The 23,409-nt window shown below is 42.8% G+C and overlaps 1 protein-coding gene across 2 annotated transcripts in view; it reads right to left on the reverse strand.

Annotated features, from left to right (window-relative positions):
- LOC140739166 (organic cation/carnitine transporter 2-like) overlaps nt 1-16,836 on the reverse strand; it is a 35,248-nt gene extending 18,412 nt beyond the window's left edge. Inside the window, exons 1-3 of one of the 2 annotated variants that reach the window (XM_073067195.1) lie at nt 16,384-16,825; nt 9,664-9,767; nt 7,478-7,632 (exon numbers count right to left, since the gene is read on the reverse strand). In XM_073067195.1, the coding sequence (XP_072923296.1) occupies nt 7,478-7,632; nt 9,664-9,767; nt 16,384-16,767 (643 nt within the window). In that variant the 5' untranslated portion in view covers nt 16,768-16,825. Of the gene's footprint in view, nt 1-7,477; nt 7,633-9,663; nt 9,768-16,383 lie in introns of both variants that reach the window. The other variant, XM_073067196.1, reaches the window with a different exon arrangement.
- Nucleotides 16,837-23,409: the final 6,573 nt, after the last annotated feature.

The following is a 23,409-nucleotide window of genomic DNA, read 5'->3' on the forward strand; positions in this document are numbered from 1 at the left end:
GAGCAGAGCTCAGTGGTGTACCTGTGCTAATGGTGAGTATGGAGGATATGTTGTTGCCAATCTGTATGGACTGGGCTCTGCCTGTAAGATAGTTCTAGTTCAAGTTCAACTTTAATTGTCATTCAACCAAACCAAATTGAGAATCCAGTAGCACAGGGAGGGACTGAGGCTAAGATCTGGGAGTTTGCTGATGAGTTTCATGGTGATGACAAGTGTTAATGCTGAGCTGTATTCAATGAAGAGCATCTTGATGGATGCAAGTTTGTATCCCTTGGAATCAAAGAAGAGGAGATGCAGACAGAACCAAGGAATACTGACAGCGAGTGAGGTGGTAATATTATTAAAATGAGGCAAAGATTTAAAAGAGGAGACTAACACCAATAAAAATGTGGCAAATATAGGGACAAAGATGAAATTCTGGATGGTGTGGGTTCTCCTTGTTGTTGTGCTCCATGGTGGAGAGGGATTTTCCTGTAATAGACTGGGCTGCATCCACCACTTTTTGTAGGATTTCCCATTCTTGGGCATTGGGCATTCCCATACCAGGCCGCGATGAAGCCTGTCAGTATACTCTTCACTGTGCACCTGTAGAGGTTTGTCTAATGTTTAGATGACATACTAAATCTGGGCAAACTTCTCAGAAAGTAAAGGTGCTGTTGTGCTTTCATTGTAACGGCACTTACATGCTAGTCCCAGGACAGATCCTCTGAACGCTAAGGAATTTAAAGTTAATGACCTCCTCCAGCTCCGATCTTCTAAAGAGCACTATCTCATGGACCTTCAGTTTCTTTCCCCTATAGTCAATAATCAGCTCTATGGCTAGAACATCCTGTATTTGGGAAGGATGTTTAGTAGTTATGCTAAGAAAAAAAAGTCAAAACCAACATAAAAGTCAAAGAGAAGGCATATAATATAATATAATGCATTGGGAGCGTTGTCCCGGATGGCTACATCTGCGCCCGGTGCATCGAGATGCAACTCCTAAGGGACCAATTTAGGGAAGTGGAGATGCAGCTCGATGACCTTTGTCTAGTCAGGGAGAGTGAGGAGGTAATAGTGAGGAGTTGCAGGCAGGTGGTCACTCTGGGGCCACGGGGGACAGAGAAATGGGCCACAGTCAGGAGAGGGAAGGGGAAGAGTCAGGTACTAGAGAGTACCCCTGTAGCTGTACCCGCTGACAATAAGTACTCCTGTTTGAGTACAGTCGGGGGCGGACAGTCTACCTGGGGGATCCGACAGTGGCCGTGCCTCTGGCACAGAGTCTGTCCCTGTGGCACAAAAGGGTAGAGAAAGGAAGACGAAGGCATTAGTAATAGGGGACTCTATAGTCAAGGGGTCAGACAGGTGATTCTGAGGATGCAGGAAAGAAACTCAGATGGTAGTTTGCCTCCCAGGTGGCAGGGTCCGGGATGTTTTTGATCATGTCCAAGATATACTGTGGTGGGAGGGAGAACAGCCAGAGGTCATGGTACATATTGGTACCAATGACATAGGTAGGAAAAGGGGAGAGGTCGCGAAAAAAGACTACAGAGAGTTAGGAAGGAAGTTGAAAAGCAGGATCTCAAATGTAGTAATCTCCGGATTACTGCCTGTGCCACGTGACAGTGAGAATAGGAATAGAATGAGGTGGAGGATAAATACATGGCTGAGGGAATGGAGCAGGGGGCAGGGATTCAGATTTCTGGATCATTGGGAGCTCTTTTGGGGCGGTGTGACCTGTACAAGAAGGACAGGTTGTACTTGAATCCCAGGGGGTCAATAACCCAGCTGGCAGGTTTGATATAGCTGTTGGGGAGGGTTTAAATTAGTCTGGCAGTGGGGTTGCAATCAGAATGTGAGTGCAGGGTGTTACGAATGAAGGGAGCAAAGTTGTCCCCCCCCCCTTTTTGAGAGTCGCAAAATCGCTATTATTTCAGGTCTGATACCCAGGAAATAAGAGAGATACACATCATGTCAGTAATGAGAGAGAGAGACGCAGGTTCACAGCAAAGGCAGTTGTTACAGACAACGCAGAATACACAAGGTGGAATGTCTCCTAACAAAAGCGGAACGGAACCACTGATTACTGCTATTGTCTCTTGGAGAAGGAATTGTGTATTGAGTACTGTACTATTCATTGAAATCCCTCAGGGGACAACCAGAGTGGTCTGGTTGAGGGATTGCATCATCCCAACCTGATTGACATCTGAGACCCCGTGAGTGAGGATAAAAATCGGGTCTGGGGAACACCCCTCAGACACACCAGGAGAAACATACGAGACCGGTGGGGGGCTTGTGTGTGTGCCCATCCTTGCCTGGGTGGCAGGTCCTCCACGGAACGGTCTAGCTAAAGGACGGATACGGATCAAGATTGTAACAAGGAAAGTCGGCAAGTTTTTCTCTTTCTCTCTCTCTCTCCAACAATTGCAACACAGCGATCAACAACGGCTGCAACCTGTATGAACTGAAAAGAACTTTAGATTTCCATCGGACAATTCATTATCCCCTAGACAACGATAGAGCTTATTTCTTATTGATTATTATTATAACCGCACTTTTAGGTTTAGTATTGATGACGTATATTATCTGTATATTTGCATTGATATTATTTTTGTGTATTTTTATTAATAAATACCGTTAAAAATAGTATCATCAGACCCCAATGGACGCCTCTATCTTTGTTGGTAAGTAACCCAGTTACGGGGTTCATAACAAGGGATTAAGGTAGAAGGACAAGGGCATGATGCTGAGAGTTCTGAGTTGATGAGGAAGGACAGGCAGGGGTTGAAACATAATTATAGCCAGTTAAAGGGGTTGAAATGTGTCTATTTCAATGCTAGGAGTATTAGGAACAAGGAGGATGAACTTAGAGCATGGATTAGTATGTGGAACTACGATGTTGTGGCTGTTACTGAAACTTGGTAAGAGGAAGGGCAGGATTGGATGATGCAGGTCCCGGGGTTCAGGTGTTTTAAAAGGAATAGGATGGGAGGGTAGAAAAGTGGGGGGTGGCATTGCTGGTCAGGGATAGTATCACGGCTATAGAAAGGGAGGATGCTGCAGAGGGAATCTCCACTGAGTCGGTCTGGGTGGAAGTCAGAAATAGGAAAGGATCAATCACTGTGCTGGGAGTAGTCTATAGGCCCCCAAATAGCCCTCGGGACACCAAGCAGATAAGTAGGCAGATTTTAGAATGGTGCACAAAATACAGGGTAGTAGTTATGGGTGATTTCAACTTCCCTCATACTGACTGGCACCTCCTGAGTGCAAGGGAGATAGATGGGGCTGAATTTGTCAGGTGTGTTCAAGAAGGATTCCTGACACAGTTTGTGGACCGGCCGACGAGAGGAGAGGCTATACTGGATCTACTTCCGGGTAACGAACCTGGTCAGGTGACAGACCTCTTGGTGGGGGAGCATTTTGGTGAGAGTGACCACAACTCCCTTAGCTTCAGCATAGCTATGGAAAGGGATAAAATCAGATGAAATGGTAAAGTGCTTAAGTGGGGAAGTGCTAACTTTGAAGGGATGAGGCAGGAACTAGCGAGAGTAAATTGGAAACAGATGTTCAAAGGGGAAAGCACAGAAGGAATGTGGGAGAAGTTTAGGGACCACTTGAGCTGGGTTCAGGATAGGTTTGTCCCATTGAGGCAAAGAAAAAATTGTAGGAAAAGGGAACCGTGGCTGACGAAACACCTGAGGCAACTCGTCAAGAGGAAAAAGGAAGCATATGTTAGATATAAGAAGCAGGAAGTAGGAGGGGCTCATGAGAAATATAGGGTAGCCAAGAAGGAGCTAAAGAAAGGACTTAGGAGAGCTCGAAGGGGGCATGAGAAGGCCTTGGCACGTTGGATTAAGGAGAAACCCAAGGCATTCTATGCGTATGTGAAGAACAGGAGGATGACGAGAACGAAGGTGGGACTGCTAAAGGATAAAGAGGGCAACATGTGCCTGGATGCAGAGGAGGTTGGGAGGTCCTAAATGAATACTTTCCTTTAATATTCACAAGTGAAAAGCATCTTGATCAGGGTGAGGTCGAAATAGAGCAGGCCTGTGTGCTGGACAATGTGGAGATTAAGGAAGAAGTAGTGCTGGCTCTTCTTAAAAACATCAAGACTGATAAATCTCCAGGGCCAGAGATGATACACCCCAGGTTGTTGTGGGAATTGAGAGAAGAGATCGCTGGAGAATTACCTATGATCTTTGAATCCTCTTTGGCTATAGGGGAAGTGCTGGAGGACTGGAGAATGGCAACTGTAGTTTCCTTGTTTAAAAAAGGTAATAGGGAGAAACCTGGGAACTATAGACCAGTGAGTCTTATGTCGGTGGTTTGCAAACTACTGGAAAGGATTCTTAAGGATAGGATTTACGAGCATTTGGAGAAGTACAGTCTACTCATGGATAGTCAAAGTGGCTTTGTGAAGGGAAGATTGTGCCTCATGAGCCTGATTGAGTTTTTTGAAGAGGTAACAAGAGAAATTGATGAGGGTAGGACAGAGGATGTGGTCTACATGGACTTCAGCAAGTCATTTGACAAGGTCCCTCACGAGAGACTCATCCAGAAAGTCATGAGGCATGGGATTAGTGGAACCTTGGCTGTTTGGATAAAAAATTGACTTAAAGGAAGAAAGCAGAGGGTAGTTGTGGAAGGAAAGTATGCTGCCTGGAGATCAGTGACTAGTGGAGTGCCGCATGGATCTGTCCTGGGACTCCCGCTGTTTGTGATTTTTATAAATGACCTGGATGTAGAGGCGGAAGGATGGGTGAGTAAGTTTGCGGATGACACGATGATTGGAGGAGTTGTGGATGGAGCTGTAGGTTGTCGAAGGTTACGAGAGGATATAGACAGGCTGCAGAGTTGGGCAGAAAAATGGCAGATGGAGTTCAATCCGGATAAGTGTGAGGTGATGCAGTTTGGAAGGACAAACCAGAAGACTGAGTACAGGATTAATGGTCAGTTACTTAAGAGTGTGGATGAACAAAGGGACATTGGGGTTCAAATCCATACATCCCTCAAGGTCGCTGTGCAGGATGATAGGGTAGTTAAGAAGGCCTATGGGATGCTAGGCTTCATTAACGGGGGATTGGGTTCAAGAGTAGAGAGGTCATGTTGCAACTCTACAAATCTCTGGTGAGACCGCACTTTTGTATTTTGTATTGAACACTAGAGTATTGTGTTCATTTCTGGTCACCTCATTATAGGAAGGATGTGGAAGCTATGGAGAGGGTGCAGAGGAGATTTACCAGGATGTGGCCTGGTTTGGAGAACAAGTCATATGAAGCAAGGTCAGCAGAGCTGGGACTTTTCTCTTTGGAGCGTAGAAGAATGAGAAGGGACTTGATAGAGGTCTACAAGATTATGAGAGGCATAGATAGGGTGGATAGTCAGTATCTGTTTTCCAGGGCACCAATAACACACACCAGAGGGCATATGTACAAAATTAAGGGAGGGAAGTTTAGGGGAGACATCAGGGGTAAGTTTTTTTTTACACACACAGAGGGTTGTGAGTGCCTGGAATGACTTGCCAGGGATGGTAGTGGAGGCTAAAACAATAGGGGTATTTAAGAGCCTCTTGGACAGGCACATGGATGATAGAAAAATGGACAGTTATGGGGTAGTGTGGGTTTAGTACTTTTTTTTAAGGATTATATGGGTTGGGACAACATGGAGGGCTGAAGGGCCTGTACTGTGCTGTAGTGTTCTATGGTTAAAAGAGCAAAAATAGTGAGAAGTTAGGAGGTAGTCCACATTGCCAGATCATATCCAATACAAATTAGTTTAAAGAGGAAAGGCATCCCCAGACGACAAATTGGGGTACTTTACTGAAGTACATAAGGATGCAATAGGTAAAGGAAGGGTGAATTAGACCAAAATTATTTTATTTATGCAAGAGCCAAAGGAAGAATCCTTTCTGGACGTATACAAATTCTGCCCCAACTAAACCTCTCGTACTACGGGGATGCCAATCAATATCAGGAATATTGAAGTCACTCATCTCATTCTATTTTCTATGTTCATTTGAATATTCATCCCTGGACAGAAGATTGAAGTGTGTGCATATTTCCACCCATATAAAGCCTTCTTTATCTTTGTATTTGCTGCATTCCTTCTTCCCAAGTTCCTCCCCTTAGTCTGACTGAACAAGGCTTAATCCTGATCGAAGCCTCATTTCTTTCACATCTGTGACTTAGCTGAGAGGACTATTGAATTGAATTGACTTTATTTCTTGCATCCTTCACATACATGAGGAGTAAAAATCCTTTTGCTATGTCTCCATCTAAATGTGCAATGTGCAATTTCGAGTATTTATAACAAACAGTATGTAGAACAGGACAGTCAATATAACGTAGAAATACAATTGTATCAGCATGAATTAATCAGTCTGATAGCCAGGTGGAAGAAGCTGTCCTGGAGCCTGCTGGTACTGGCTTTTATGCTGTGTTACCATTTCCTGGATGGTAGCAGCTGGAACTGGCTCGGCTGTCCGCACCACTCTCTGCGATTGAGGGAAGTACAGTTCCCAGACCATGCAGTGATGCAGCCAGTCAGGATGCTCTCAGTTGTGCCCCTGCAGAAGCTTCTTAGGATTCGGGGGCCCATACCAAACTTCAACTGTCTGAGGTGAAAGAGGCGCTGTTGTGTCTTTTTCACTACACAGCTGGTGTGTACAGAGCACGTGAGGTCCTTGGTGATGTAAAGGCAGAGGAATTTAAAGCTGTTTACCCTCTCAACACCAGATCAATAGATGTCAATAGGGATTAGTCCATCTGCAATCCTGCTGTAATCCACATCCAGCGCTTTTGTTTTTGTGACATTAAGGGAGAGATTGTTTTCTTAACACCAGTTTGTCAGAGAGATGACCTCTTCCCTGTGGGCCACCTCATTCTTGTTTGAGATTGGGCCAATTGATGTAGTATTGTTGGCAGGTTTAATTAGCAGATTAGAGCCGTGGGTGGCGACACAGTCATGCAATTACAGGGAGTAAAGGAGAGGATTTAATACACAGCCCTGAGGGGCTCCTGTGTTGAGAGTTAGAGGCCGGCAATCTGACAGGAAGTCCAGGATCCAGCTGCATGAGGCAGGGTCAAAGCCAAGGTCTCTTAGCTTCCGGTCAAGCCTGGATGGAAATATGGTGTTGAATGCCGAACTGTGGTCCATACTTGTATATTGCACATAACTTTGGTCTCCTCATCCTTTATTGGATGTAGTTGCCAAAGAGGGAGTGAAGTGAAGATTTACTAAACAGGTACCAGAGGTGGTGACTTTGTCATACAAGGACAGATGAAGTTAACTGGAACAACAACCTCCAGAAATTAGAAATTTGACAGGAGAGCTCCTCAAAATACACAAATTTGGCTCTGGACTTGATAGATCTCTAGCAAAATAAATGATACAGAGTTTGAGCTTGTTCTTATTTTCTAGTTACTGGAACTTCATGCCAAGAATCACAAAATAATTAAATTTAGAAAAAGATAGACTGAATAGCATAGAAACTCACCTAGAACAAAGGCAGCCACATAATTTGAAATATCACCTAGACCTCTGAAGAAATTAATTAGACTGAAGATTTCCAAGTTCGGTGAGAATGCCAGAAGAAAATTGAATATAATTTGTACTGCCATTGTCCCAAACATAACAATTTTCCTCCCAAACCTGGAAAATAGAATAAACATATTTACTGACAAAAATATATATAAATGTACACATATAGTTAAATATATTCTAAAATCACGCCTAAATACTCATTTCGTCTGATTAATTCAGGCAACGAATGAAAAATTTTCGTTGTGAGCAGCCCCTTTGGATGGAGGATAACCTACTACCATTTTGTTTTTCTGTGTTCTGAGGTGGCTGATGAAGTCAATGTTGGAATTGTAGGCTCTTCCACAGATTGATCAGATGGGTGTGTAGTCTGTATCTTCCATGTGCTCGTGATGAGGTTCCCAATAACATTGCAAATGCTCCTTCATCACTTGGAACAATTTTTTGGGCAGGGGTTTCTCAGTTTTCCTCAATCAAAAGCACCTATGATCCGCTGGTTGAGATATTTGTTGGGATATGTCTCCCAAGATATAGGATATCTGTTCCAAACTATCACCATGAATCTTTGGTGTTGGAGGGCCACAAAGTGTAGCAGGGACAAGATGGGAAATGGTATTATGGATATTGTCTGATAAGATATATTCTCATAAGCATTGAAGATGACTTGGAACAGAGCCTCATCAAGCATTATCTGCAGACTGCAGTTCTGTCAGCAAGGTTTTGGTAAGCTTGATTCAGGACCATAATTTATTCTTTTTAGCTCATTTCGACTGAAAAGCTTGTCAGAGGTGATACGTAGAATTGCAGCAGGTTGAGAAATGTTCTGGGACCATAGTGTTGCCTTCCTTGACAGATTTCAGTGAAAATAGTTCTGTTATTTAATATCAAGGTTTGGTGGAGCAAAGGTAAGATGAAAATATATTTTGGTGGGCAGCACAATTTGGAGGTGTTCCTTCTGTTCTTCCTGTCCCTCCTTGAGTAATGGACTCAAAGGTTCTGATGAGGTCAAATAAAAGGTCATTGAAAAGCCATGTTGGTCCTGGTACATTGTTATGAGATAATGAAAAGGCTAAAAATAAACTCAGGACAAAATACTCACTGGCTCCAAGGTGGCTCTATGAAGGTTTAAACATACCCAGCTCAAATAAAAGTTCAAGTTTAATAGTCATTCAAACATAAAGATGTATACAGCCAAATGAAACAGCATTCATTTGGGGCCAAGGTCCAAAACACAGTACCAGCAGTCACATACAGTCACATAAGAATATAGCCCAATCCCTGAGTGTCATGGCCTGTAGATTGATGGTGCATGAATGTTGTCCTGGAGCCACGTTTCTGCAAGAACGACCCACAGCATATCCTCATCTTGTGTAGTGCAGCCGCAGAAGAAAATATGGAAATAGAAGAAGAAATAAGGCTAGATATAGGATAATCAATAACACCATCCAAGCCATGCCCTCTTCTCACAACTTCCATCAGGCAGGAGGTACAGAATCATCTGGTCCTATACAACCTGGTTCAGGAATTATTGTTACTATAGAGCCATCAGGTTCCTGAAATTAGTGGGGATAGCTTCATTCCCCATTACTCTGAATTGATTCTATGATCTACAGATTCACTTTCAAGGGCTCTTTACAACTCATGTTTTCAGTATTTTTTTTTAGCACAGTTTGTTTTCTTTTGCACATTGTGTATTTAGCAGTCTATTTTTGTTTATGTATCATTCTTCATAAAATTCTATTGCATTTCTGGTTTTCTGTGAATTCCTACAAGAAAATTAATCTCAAGGTACGATGTGATAGCATATGTACTTCATAGTAAACTTACTTTGAACTTTCAAGATTTGAATGCAATATCTAGAGTTCCTGCAGTTCTGGCTCTCATAGAGACTCAGTGCAGAATTGATAGAAGTGGACTCAGGTCATATAACATGATAGCTGACTAATATGTGAGTTAATACAGGAGTATAACTTCATACAATTGAATTTCCCTAACATAAATATTTTACAGCCATTTTCATTATAATTTAACTATATTATTACATCACCTATTCTACCATGATCTTGTATCTTGCTTTGGGATGAAGAAGTGATAGAGATAACAGAAATAGACTATGTGAAATAAATAAAGGAAACAGCTCACCTGTCTGATAATATTCCAGAAGTAAAGGAACCTACTAACACTCCCATGTAGAACACTGATGTAGTGAATGGTTCTTTCCAGTTATTGTTACACACCAAATCCCACTGAAATGCAAAAAGACAACAGAAAGTCTAAATACTGTTTATGGTTTTAGGCCATTGTGGGCACTATTCAGTTCAGTCACCAAACCAGCTTTGACATCAGCCTAATCTCAATGGCAATTATTATTCAGTGGCAATCATACGGATATGGATATGTGAAATATTGCAGATAATGTAACTAATGAGGTGTAAGATTTGGTTTAACTAAGATTAATGTCTTAACCCAGCATTTTGCGTGGGAAATATTGTAAGATTTTTCAGTAATACTCCTGAGTTTCTGCCTTACAAAAATACAGTATGTAAATGTTTAAACTAAATTAAAGGGCTATGAAAATCATGTTATTTATTACCACTCTTCTGTCATATTAAAAGACACTGAAACTTTTCAATCTTGTATTCATTCACTGATCAGAATAAGGATATTTACTGAAATATAGAAAAAGCTTATTACAGTTGGTCAATACTACTCCTGAGCTTCCTTCCACTCTATACTTTCATCCAGAAGCAAGTGCATATTCTTCCATTTCTCTCTCTTCCATCTACTTACCTTGCTTTTGGATTTATGCTGATTACTTTGATTGACAAGAGTGTCAAACCTTTTGTCTTGTAGGATTATATCCAGGTAGACCAGAAGACTGTGGGCTGGATTTGTTGCTGGCACTAACTGGATGCAACAATGCCCAGAGATCCGAATTAGCAAACAGCTGACAATACTCCGCATCATTTGTGCAAAACTTGTCCTACTGCTGGAAATTCAGAGCCATCCACCTACCTCAAGTTAGATGTTACCATTGCTACAGAAGTCTTGTTATAACAAAGTATCCGCAAAGACAGAAAGCACCTTATCTGCATTTGGTTATCCTATCTAAAATGGTAGCAGCATAGAAGATTTTAATATATGTTTCTATCCTGGCTAAGCTTGCTGTGGAATAGATAGAAGACATCAGATGAGCAGAGACCTGCAACAGTAAAATTCTATATCAATGTAGCTAAAGGAACTACAAGGTCCTATGAGTATTAAAATGGAAATAGTGGCAAAATGGTTAAATTATTACAATTATAATTTAGAAAGCTGGACTAACAATCCTGAAACATGAGTTCAAATATTACCAGGATAGCTATAGAATTTAAATTCAATTCACAGCTTGAGTAAATAATGCTGTACGCAGTTCTACAAGATTGGTACTAAAAATCCACCCGGATCATAACTTACCTTCAAAGAATAACTTCCCAGTCGTTTTCTCATCTGGCCTGCATGTTACTCTATGCACATTGTGTTGTTGACTGCCCTTTAAAATAGCCTGGCAAGCTTTTAGTTGTATCAGAACTTGTCATTTTATAATAAACGAATAATATCTCTGGTTAACCAAATAGATACATCTATGAAGAGAAATGAACTGTCAATGATTTTCAAAGGGACTCAGATTGTAATATTAACTATTCATTTCTATCCATAGATGTTGCCTAACCTGCTGAGTTACTTCAGCATTTTATATGTGCTATGACTTGCAGCATCTGCTGAACTTCTTGTGTTTATAAATGTCAGGATCCCTGACTCATGAAATTCCTGTCTCCCACTATCAATCCCTTCCAAAATCCTTTCTTCTCTAAATTCCTTCTTATCTTTTGGTGCTCTATGACTATTGGGAGGGGTACGGATGGCAAAGGTTCAGCTGTAGGCTGATGGGATTAGGCAGAATAAGAGTTCTGCATGGACTAGGTGCGCCAAAACGCCTTTTCCTATACTGCAGTGCTCTACGACTCTAAGATATTCCCTAAATCTATGTCTTTAATCTAATGACATAGACCTCACATCCATGAATTCTGCCACAGAGTCTGGCTGCCCTCAAAGGGCAAATGAAAAGGGCGACAATCACGCTCATGAGAATGTACATTCTAGCCAATTAGGGTTTCATGGTAGTTGTATTTAACTCCCTTCCTTTGCTTCAGTGTTGTCAAGTCTTGTCTGAAGCACAACAGCAGTAACACTCCCTGCTTACCTTCATCCACAGTCTAGTAAAATCAATTAATACCACTATTTAGAAGGTTTAGATCAATGTCCTAAAGGAATGGTATTAATTTAGTACTAAGTTACCATTTCTGAGCCGCTGTAATGGTGCTAGCTTTTAGTTGAGAGTTTTAGTTAATGGCCCCGTTGGCCTAATATTTATCATTATCCTTTTGTTCTGTACAGTCTCCTTGCATTTGATGAAGTGACTGGACTGGACCCATTTCATGAGACAACCAGAGCCATGTGACAATGAGTCTCAGAAGAAAGTTGACTGTCTGCGGAGTAGTGAACTGAAACTTCAGCAGGCTAATGTAAGTAAGTATTTAAAAACATAGAACTGCAATAACCTTTAATGCACCCTAATGGATATTCTGGAAATCTAAGTCAGAACCATACAGCACCGAAAAAAGCTTTTCTACCAATCATGTCTCTGCTATCTAGTACCTATCAATATGAAGACCTTTTACCAAAACTTGGTTTGAAGATTCAAAAAGTGCAAAGGCTCAAAAGTTCATTTATTATCAAAGTATGTATGCAGTGTGAAACTGAGGTTTGTCTTCTCCAGATAGCCACGAAACAAAGAAAACCATGGAAGCCGTTCAAAAAGAAACATCAAACCTTCTCCCCTCACTCAAAAAAGAATGGTAGCTTGATCATCAACCACCCCAAATCCCCTAGCCTTGCTAAAAGAAAAAACACAAAGAAAATGCAACAAGAACATCAACTCCCCAAACCCTTCCCTTCCACAAAAAAATGAGAAAGAACGGGCAAAAACACAGAATATAAAAAACCATAAGACTGAAAAAGTCCACAATTCACAGTCCAATCCAGAAATAGAAAACCTCCAACAACACTGAGAGAATGAGAGACGCCACTCGGATGCGAAGGCCTACCCTCCGGCCACACTGAGCCTCCACACAGCGACGGGCCACTGCACAGACTCCTTCTCTGGCAAATGATCCTTATCATCAGTGATTAAAAGGCTGTCAGTCAGCACTGAACCCTCGCTCGCCTTCTGCATTCGGCTCGATGTGTCAATTTTTCTTTACACTTTAATCAGCAATTAATACAGACTTTAATTGGTGAAGTGGAGTTGATTGTTGGCTCGTGCAAACTGTTCATTCCACTTCTGTATCTCTCCCTCTGCACCTGGGTCATCACTGAACACAGTGGCAATAGGAGGCTCCCCAGCCTGACTCCTATCAACCTCAATCCCCCATTCCCTGTCACCTATACTCTCCTACATGCACAACTTCACTTTCATTTTCTTGTTATTCACCTACAATATGAAAGTGCAATTTGATAACTAACTGAGGCCATATTGTTATAATATGGGAAGAACTAGATTTCTTGATGAAGCATACAGAGAATGTGCAAATTCCACACAGGCAGTATCAGAGGAGAGGAGTGAAGCTGGATGGCTGGAATTTTAAGGCAACCGTATGATAGACTAGTCTGCAGAGAGTTCTTTGAAAATGTGATGAGTAGGGTAGATAAAAGGGAATCAGTGGATATGGAGTATCTGGATTTTTCAAAAACATTCCATAAGATCTCACACAGAAGGATAGTCAGCAATGTTACAGGACACAGAACTGGGAGTAAAGAACACAGAATGCAGAAAGGTTTCCGAGGAGTATAGACTGAGCAGAATACTGGGAATGAACATGGCTGATGGAAATTGTAAAGATATGAGATCAGGTGATTTGATAACACACAATTGAAAGTGGGCGGAATACTTGTCAAATGGTGAGAGATTGAGTCACATTGATGCTTAAAGGAACTTAGCTGTGCCTGTACATAAGGCACTAAAAGCCAACATACAAATGTAACAAGGGCTTAGAAGACAAAAATAATGTGTAGGCTTTTATAGTAATAGAATTATTTAAGACCTTGGTAAGACAAAATATCATGGCCAATGTGAAATTCTGGTCACTTTATCTAAGAAAGGATGTAATTACTGTAGAAAGAATATAGCTGAGACTCATTCGGCTAGATCCAGGGAAATGTAGCATGAGTTACTGAGCAAATAGGAAGTATATTCTCTTGGGTTCAGAAGAATGAAGGGCAATTTCACTGATATATGATTGACAAGCAGGAAGCAAAGAAGATGTTTTCATGGCTAAAAGTTAAGGACCAAGGTACACAGTTTCAAAAGTAGCTCATTTCAAAATGGGGGTACGGGAAGAAATTTCTTCCATCAAAGGGGAGGTCAGTGGATGGAATTTCTACCCTGGAAGGCTCAGTCACTGCGGTCACGGAAAGCTAGATCTATGGGTTTCTACCTTTCTGCATTCTGTGTTCTTTACTCCCAGTTCTGTGTCCTGTAACATTGCTGACTATCCTTCTGTGTGAGATCTTATTGAAGATCTAGACTGAGTGCTAGATCTATGGGTTTTAAGGGAATTAAAGACGAGTCTGGAAAATAGCCGTAAGGCACATCAGCCATGCTCTTTAGACATAAGGAGAAGCTCAGACGAACTCTGATCATGAGCATAGTCAGAGGCTTTTTCTCCCAGGGCTGAAATGGCTAACATGAGACGGCACAGTTTTAAGGTGCTTGGAACTAGCTACAGAGGAGATGTCAGGGGTAAGTATTTAAAAAAACCGCAGAGAATGGTGAGTGCGTGGAATGGGCTGCCAGCTACGGTGGTGGAAGCAGATACAATAGGGTTTTTTAAGAGACTCCTGGATAGGTGCATGGAGCTTAGAAAAATAGTGGGCTATGAAGTTTTGCTTTCATATAAAATCACCCACAATTTTAAACCAAGTTCAAAGCTGGAATTTCAATAAGTTGCTGAGTAGAAATGTTGCAAGGGGGGGGGGGGCGGTAATAGCGGACCCAAATGCAAGGCAGAGGTACTAGGATTATTGAGAAAGTAAGGGAAGTCAGGGGGAAATGATGCTGGACATGGACACAGGCCCTGGGCGAGACAAGGACACCGGGCCTGGGCTAGGTCTCAGACTAGGAAAGCGGGACCTGGACGATGAACTAGGAGCCTTGACTAGGATCCCGAGCCAGAGACTGGACAGGGACCCAGAAAGTGGGTCTTGACTAGGGCTTGGAACCCAGATCCAGGTGCAGACTTGGGACTAGGAACAGATTAGACTCTAGATTGAACTGGGAATACGAAGCCTTGACTGGGACTGGATGAGGTTCTAGGACTAGGCTTGGACTGGATGAGGGACTCCAGCACAGGACGAGGAATCTCCAACACCGGGCTGGGTGAGGCACCAGAACTGGATGAGGACACAAAGCCCAGACTTAGCCTTGGACTTGAGCACAGGCACACAGAACACTGAGCCAGGACCCCTCCTTGGGAACAGGACTTAGGGCTGGGAATCTTCTTTGACATGGACACTAAACACGGGGACACAAAGAGACAGTTCCAGACTCAACAATAGATAGTTCCTTATCTTGGTGTGTCTCACTCTGGTGGTTGACCTTGATGGTGACACAGGTGAGGACGCAGGCAAGGTTGCAGGTGAAGGTAATAGATGAAGATTACAGATGAAGACTAGTGCCGAAGTAACTGCCAGGGATTCAGAAGGGAGGGGGAGGGGGTGGGGATAGCGGGGAGGGGGTATCGAAGGAATCGATCAGAGGCCCACAGTGTGTGAAGGTGCGACGGGTGGGGGCTTGTTTGTGTGTCCACCCTTGCCTGGGTGACAAGTCTACCACTGAAGAACGGTCATACGGGGTCACAGTCTGTGACCATAGAGGACAGGAAGATAACCGAAGATGCGATGGCAACGGCATTCTCTATCTCTCTCTCTCCCCCCCCTCTCTCTCTTTCCCCTCTCCCTCTCCCTCCCTCCCTCCCCCCCTCAACGGTACACCAGCAACTACCTTGACCTAAACTGAACTGAACTGAACTCTGCACCATTGTAAGACTATTCATTTACCCCTAGACTTTGAAAGAGCTCGGTTTTGATTCCTATTTCCTCACTTCTGTATAAATCATTGCTAACCTGTTTCATATATTTGCATTTTATAGTACTGTGTTACTTAGTTTACTAATAAACAACTATTAGTTACAGTAATACCAGACTCCAACGTGTATTCCATTTCTGCTGGCTCGGTAACCCGGTCACGGGGTACGTGACAAATAACAAATGCTTCGGGATAATTAAAAACTAAACGACAAGTGCTGGAAATCTAAACAAAAAACTTGAAATACAGTACTCAGCAGGTCGGGCTCGTCTATGGCATAGAAACAGTCAACATCTCAACTCATTGACCGTCAGTTAAATGAAAACATGCTTCGTTATGCGTGGGATTAAGTACAATAAGATTGAGTTTGGCTTTATTTATCACAATTACAGCGAAACACATAATAAAATGCGTTGTTTAGGTCAAATCAAATCAGTGAGGATTGTGTTGGGCTGCCGCAAATGTCGCCACGCGTCCGCCGCTAACATTGCAGACCCACAATTTAGTAATCCAACCGGTACGTCTTTTTGGGATATCACCGGGAGAACGTACAGACTCATACAGACAACGGCCGTCGAGCCACGTTATCGTGCTGCTCGGTAAAATACAGAATTACCCATGTATTGAGACATCTGAACGTATCACAATATTTCACTGCTGCAGGTAACACCACATACCTCGGAGACGATAGTGGAGATGTACTGCTCCTTACTGTACTCCCATCCATCTAGACACGGCTCCTGTTCGATCTCAGACATGTTGAGGAAATCTGGGTCGGGGAATGTCTGCGAAAGGTTCAGTATCATGTCCAGCCGGTACCGAGTGCACTTGCTGCGCTGTTGTTCGGGACCCTGGAGAGGGATCGTCCTGTTCCTCCATGCTTCGCTGAGGTTGAGATTCTCGGGAATTAAGCAGCGATGTTCTGGGACATCTCCGACGAAAATTATGCTGAATCCGGAGAAACCATTCGGAATGATGCTAAGACTCAAAAGGGCGAAGATGAGTTTCTGATGTGGCCCCCAGTCTCCTAGGAAAGCGGTAACTTCGTCGTAATCCCGCATGTTAGACAGCGACTTTCTTGTGGTGAACTACATATACCTGTCTGGACACACCCCCTGATGACTGCTCCTGTGGCTCCTCCCACAGACCCCGGTATTAAGGTGATGGAGGTCTGAGCCCGGCCTCTCAGTCTCCAGGATGTAGTATGGTGGTCATTCACTGCTTGTTCTTTCTTCCAGTCAATAAAAGCCGATACCTCGTTTTTACGTCTCAAAGTGAGTTATTGATGGTGCATCAATTCTTCCGTAAATTTTGAACATTGATTGATAGTAGGCGGACCTGTGACAGCGGAACTGGACTTTTACCTAATCCTGTTCTTCAGTATATTAGCCCGTCATTCAGTCCAACTACTAGAAACGGGTGTTTTTAGTACGCAATAGAACTTTAAACACGTGTCTATTTTGTTTCCCCAAGATCTTATCACATTTTATTGACAATTTATTGATCCATTGGCTCCAATGCCTTAAGTATTCAGTGCGATCACTATCTGTAGCTTTAATTAAAGTGCAAACTAATACATCGCGCTTTCGGATATGAGAACCACCACCAGTGTGCGAAATTGACTGGGTTAACCTGAGAAGATCAATAAATCCAGTTTCACCTCTATGTGGAACGTGAGCCCATCACCAGAGGCCATTGTAGATGTAGGAGAAGTTCTGGCAGGAAAAGTGATAAACGATCAGCATAATTGCTCGGACAAATCCGTGCACAGCTGGATGGCGTAACCAGAGCAAACAGAGACTAGTTTGCAAGGAAAACATGCAGTGAAGTTCTCGTTTCATTTTTTTTGGAGCCATTGTTTTTCTTTTCTGTAGAAACAATCTGGATATTGGCTCCGCCGGACCACTGAGTCTGTGAATCTCTGCGAGTCCCGGGGTGAGAGGTCTGGTGTAACTGTGTGGGTGGGCGGGTTGGAGGGAAGAATGAGCGGGGGTTGTTTCCGGGTATATTCTGTTTCATTCTGTGCTGTTCCGTGGAGCACTACAGGCATGCTCTGTTATCTCCCAGATATGTGACAATACCCAGTGACAGTAGGCGTAAATGACCGCGAGAACCTGAGAAATTGCATAAAATCCTGCAGCTCCACGTGTACTCACGATCTGCAGGTTTCTGTCTGTAAAATTGGCATGGTATGTTGACACCGGAAAGAGTTGTGACACCTCGGGCTTTCCCCAGCATCTCCTTGGATAAGACCATTCAGCCCGTCGAGCCCGCCCCGCCATTTTATCATGGCTGATCCCGTATCCCAATCAACCCCATACACCTGCCCTCTCAACATATCCCGAGCAATCAGGAATCTATAAACTTCCACTACAATACCCATGGACTTGGCCTCAACCGCAGTCTGTGGCAGAACATTCCTCAGACTCACCACCCTTTGGCTAAAAAAATTCCTCTTTACTTCTGTTCTAAAAGGTCGCACCTCAATTGTGAGACTGTGCCCTCTAGTTCTGGATACCCCTACCAGAGGAAACATTCTCTCCTCATCCATCTTATCTAGTCCTTTCAACATTCAGAAGGTTGAATTGAGATCCCCATGCATTCTTCTAGATGGGAGCGAGTACAGGCCCAAAGCTGCCAAACGCTCTTCACATGTTAACCCCTTCATTCCTGGAATCATTCTCGTGACCCTCCCCTGGACTCTCTCCAAGAGATATGGGGCCCAAAACTGTGGACGATATTCCAAGTGCAGCCTGACTAGCGTTTTATAAAGTTTCAGCATTATCTTCTTGTTTTTATTTTATTCTATTTCCCTTGAAATAAATGTCAACAGTTCATTTGCTTTCTTTATCACAGACTCAATGTATGAATGAACCTTCCGAGAGTCTTGCACGAGGAATCCTAAGTCCCTTTGTACCTTCCTCCCTTTGAATTTTCTCCCTATTTAGATAATAGGTAGTTACCACAAATGACACATTGCACTGTATATTTCAATGCCCATGTGATAAATAAATCTGAATTTGAATAACATTTTGGAATTTACAGATGAAGTTAATCATTTAGCGATGACCGGGGTGCAGTGCTGCTGGAGCTGACCAGAGCACCGCTCCGGCACCTCTGTAGAAAAAAATCAAAATTAGCAAGTTGGGAATTTAACAACGGCCGCATATTAAATAGAGGGAATTTTACAGAAGCGGGGGTTGGGGAGAGGAGGTGGTGGCTGCTGAGGAAAATACCACTGATAACATTAGGATATTTGATCGCTTTTGGTGAAATCCTGGAGCTGTGACTGTTTTGTGAAATTCCTCCTCACTCGACACATTGTCCCAGCATAACCTGTTGTAGCCTCCCACCATTTCAGATCCTCAGTCTCTCTCCAGCACTCATTGTTTGAGCATCGTTCGTTGAGAAAATAAAAATTTTAGATCTTTTGAAAAGTGGCATGTCGCTTGCCAAAGTGGGCCGTAAGGTCGGGGAGAAAGAATCGCACAATAAACCCCTACGACGGCAAAAATGGTCTCTCTGGTTCGTAATAAAGTGCTTGCAAAGACTGAGAAAGCATTAAGTGTGTGGCTAGAGGACATGTCACAGAAGCATATCTCTGTTGATGGCAAAATCATGCGTGAAAAAGCACTTAGCCTTTATGAGCACTACTGTGAAGGGTTTGAGGAGAGCGAGAGGAAGGAGCTTAAGGCTGGTAAGGGATACCTGGCTATGGTTGTTAAACTACATGGACCTCCTCTGGTTCAGTGGAATCCTGAGCCGTATGTCACATCATGGCTGCAATACCACAGATCAGCAGATGACACCAGAAGATATATACATCCCAAAGAGGAAGAAGTATTCTAAAGGAAAGGTGCACAGCCAGGTCTATCAAGAGAAGTCAAAGCCAACATAAAAGCCAGAGAGGGCCTATAATAGAGCAAAGATTAGTTGGATGTTAGACGATTGGGAAGCTTTTAAAAACCAGCAGAAGGCAACTAAATGAAATCATTAAGAAGATGAATATGACATTAAGCTAACCAATAATATTAAATACGATACCAGAAGTTTCTTCAGATACTTGAAGTGTAAAGAGGTGACTGAGGATATTGGACCACTGGAAAGCAATGCTAGAGCGGTAGTAATGGGGGAACAAACTGTTGAATAAACTGAATATGTTATCTTCCATATCTTCTCACTATGGAAGATATTGGCAGTATCGTGGAAGTTCCATGTGTCAGGGGCATGAAGTGTGTGAAGTTCCCATAACTGGAGAGAAGGTTCTTGGGAAACTGAAAGGTCTGAAGGTACATAAGTCACCTGGACCAGATGGTGTACACTCCAGAGTTCTGAAAGAGGTGGCGGAAGAGATCATGGAGGCATCAGTAATGATCATTCAAGAATCACTAGATTCTGGAATGGTTCTGAAAGACTAGACAATTGCAGATGTCACTCCACTCTTCAAGAAGGGAGACAGGCAGAAGAAAGGAAACTATAGACTAGATGTTGGAGTCGATTATTAAGGACAAGGTCTCAGGGTACTTGGAGGAACATGATAAAGTAGGTTGTAGGAAAATAGTAAAAACCTTGTCTGATAAATCCGTTGGAATTCTTTGAAGAAGTAACAGGCAGGAGAGATAAAGGAGAATAGGTTGATGTTGTATATTTTCAGAAGGCCATTGACAAGGTGCCACACATGAGGCTGCTTAAAAAGCTATGGGCCCAGGAAAGATTCTAGCATGGATAAAGCAGTGTCTGATTGGCAGGAAGCAGAGATTGTCGTGACTAGTAGTGTTCTACAGGGGTCTGTGTTGGGACCAATTCTTTTTACATTATATTGTCAAAGATTTGGATGATGGAATTGATGGCTTTGTTGCAAAGTTTGCAGACAATGTGAACATAGGTGGACGGGCAGGAAGTTCTGAGGAAGTAGAGACTACAGAATGGAAGACATTTTAGCACAATGGGCAAAGAAATGGCAGATGGAATACAGTGTCAGGAAGTGTATGGTCATGCACTTTGGTAAAAGAAATGAGAGGGTTGACTATTTTCTAAATGGAGAGAAAACACAAAAACACTCAGTCATAAAGGGACTTGGGAGTCCTTGTGCAGGATTTCCTAAAGACAAATTTGCAGGTTGACTCTGTGGTGAGAAAGGCAAATGCAATGTTAATGTTCATTTCAAGAGAACTAGAATATAAAAGCAAAGATGTAATGTTGAGACTTTAAAAAGTGCTGCTGAGGCCTCACTTGGTGTATTGTGAGCAGGTTTGGGCCCCTTCCCTGAGAAGGGATGTGCTAAGACCGGGAAGGTTCAAAGGAGGTTGAGAAAAATGATTCTGGGAATGAAAGGCTTGTAATATGAAGAGTGTTTGATGGCCTTGGGCTGTATTCACTAGGATTCAGGATAAAATAAGGAAGCATGGGAGCCAAGGGGGCATTGCTTTGTGGATCCAGAACTGGCTTGCCCACAGAAGGTAAAGAGTGGTTGTAGATGGATTATATTCTACATGGAGGTCAGTGACCAGTGGAGTGCCTCAGGGATCTGTTCTGGGACCCTAACTCTTCGTGATTTTTATAAATGACTTGGATGAGAAAGTGGAGGGATAGGTTAGTAAGTTTACTGATGACACAAAGGTTGGAGGTGTTGTGGATAGTGTGGAGGGCTGTCGGAGGTTAAAGCAGGATGTTGATAGGATGCAATACTGGGCTGAGAAGTGGCAGATGAAGTTCAACCCAGATAAGTGTGAAGTGGTTCAGTTTGGTAGGTCAAATATGATGGCAGAATATAGTATTAATGGTAAGATTCTTGGCAGTGTGGAGGATCAGAGGGATCTTGGGGTCCAAGTTCATAGGATGCTCAAAGCAGTTGTATAGGTTGACTCCGTGGCTAAGAAGGTGTATTGGCCTTCATAAATCGTGGAATTGAATTTAGGAGCTGAGAGGTAATGTTGCAGCTGTATAGGACCCTGGTCAGACCCCATTTGGAGTATTATGCTCAGTTCTGGTCACCTCACTACAGGAATGATGTGGAAACTATAGAAAGGGTGCAGAGGAGATTTACAAGGATGTTGCTTGGATTGGGGAGCATGCCTTAGGAGAATAGGTTGAGTGAACTTTGCCTTTTCTCCTTGGAGTGATGAAGGATGAGAGGTGACCTGATAGAGGTGTATAAGATGATGAGATGCATTGATTGTGTGGATAGTCAGAGCCTTTTTTCCAGGGCTGAAATGGTTGCCACAAGAGGACACAGGTTTAATGTACTTGGGAGAAGGTACAGAGGAGATGTCAGGGGAAAGTTTTTTTTACGCAGAGAGTGGTGAGTGCATGGAATGGGCTACTGTCCATGGTGGTGGAAACGGATACGATAGGGTCTTTTAAGAGACTTTTGGATAGGTACATGGAACTTAGAAAAATAGAGGGCTATGGGTAAGCCTAGTAATTTCTAAGTTAGGGACATGTTCAGCACAACTTTGTGGGCCGAAGGGCCTGTATTGTGCTGTAGGTTTTCCATGTTTCTATGAGATGAGGAGGAATTTCTTTAGCCAGAGAATGGTGGATGTGGAATTCTTTGCCACAGGCAGCTGAGGAGCCCACGTCTTTAAGGCAGAGGTGGACAAATTCTTGATTGCTTAAGGCATGAAGGGATTTGGGGAGAAGGCAGGAGATTGGGGTTGAAAGGAAAATTGGATTGGCTCTAATGAAATGGTGGAGCAGACTTGATGGGCAAGTGGCCCAATTCTGCTCCTATATCTTATGGTCTTATGGATAATGATGACTATCAGCTATTAAGTGCTTTGAGAAGCTGGTCATAGCACAGATTAACTCCAGCCTCCCAGAGAATCTTGATCAAATGCATTGTATCTACTGCTAAGAGAAGGTCTACAGCAATTACCATCTCCCTGGTCCTACACTCATGTCTGGAGCATCTGATCAGTAAAGACACCTACTGTATGGTTGACCACAGTTCCCTTTGCGACTGGATCCTTGATTTGAAAATCCCAGGAGTTTGCTAACGGTGAGGGAATGGTGGAAGTCGGAACACTTGGCACAAATGGCGACGGACCCAAGTTTAGAACTGAGTCAGCATTTCAGTCGTTCCTTGCCATCACCCCTTGCTGTGCTTGATATGATCCTGACGACCACAACCATCCAGCTTATCCACGTAAAGCTGCCCGACACAACAACAACCACTCATCTCCTGGAGCAAACAAACCTGCCACTGTTGGTGAGTACTGTAAACCCTAGAATGTTAACTTTCTATGATTTATTACATTGAATATTAACTTAAATTGATGAAATATGATATGAATGTTGCCTTGTGGTACTGTTTTTGTGTCATATTGGTATGAAAATGTGAATAAATTACAGATAAAACATTCAGGAAGCCCTCTGGAATGCAGCCCTATTTTCTCTATTTAAAGAATTATTCACATTATGCATCGACTGCGAGGAACGTATCCCACACATATAACGAGGATAGGGTGTATTTTATATCCTCCGTGGAAAGAAATCTACTATTGTTTGTATACTTTTAAATGGTTTCAAGCACATCATTCTGGTGACATTTATCTGCCTCCTCAATTTAGGAGCCTTGAAGGATATACAACAAATACCGGCATTGCCAACAACATCCAAAACTTGGAAGTGAATAAATAAAAGAAGGTTTCTAATATAATTATCTGTATTAAACATTAAAGCAGAAGTTTGGAAGCAAGTTG

Source organism: Hemitrygon akajei, chromosome 15, assembly GCF_048418815.1.
Source record: "Hemitrygon akajei chromosome 15, sHemAka1.3, whole genome shotgun sequence".
Taxonomy (NCBI): Eukaryota; Metazoa; Chordata; class Chondrichthyes; order Myliobatiformes; family Dasyatidae; genus Hemitrygon; species Hemitrygon akajei.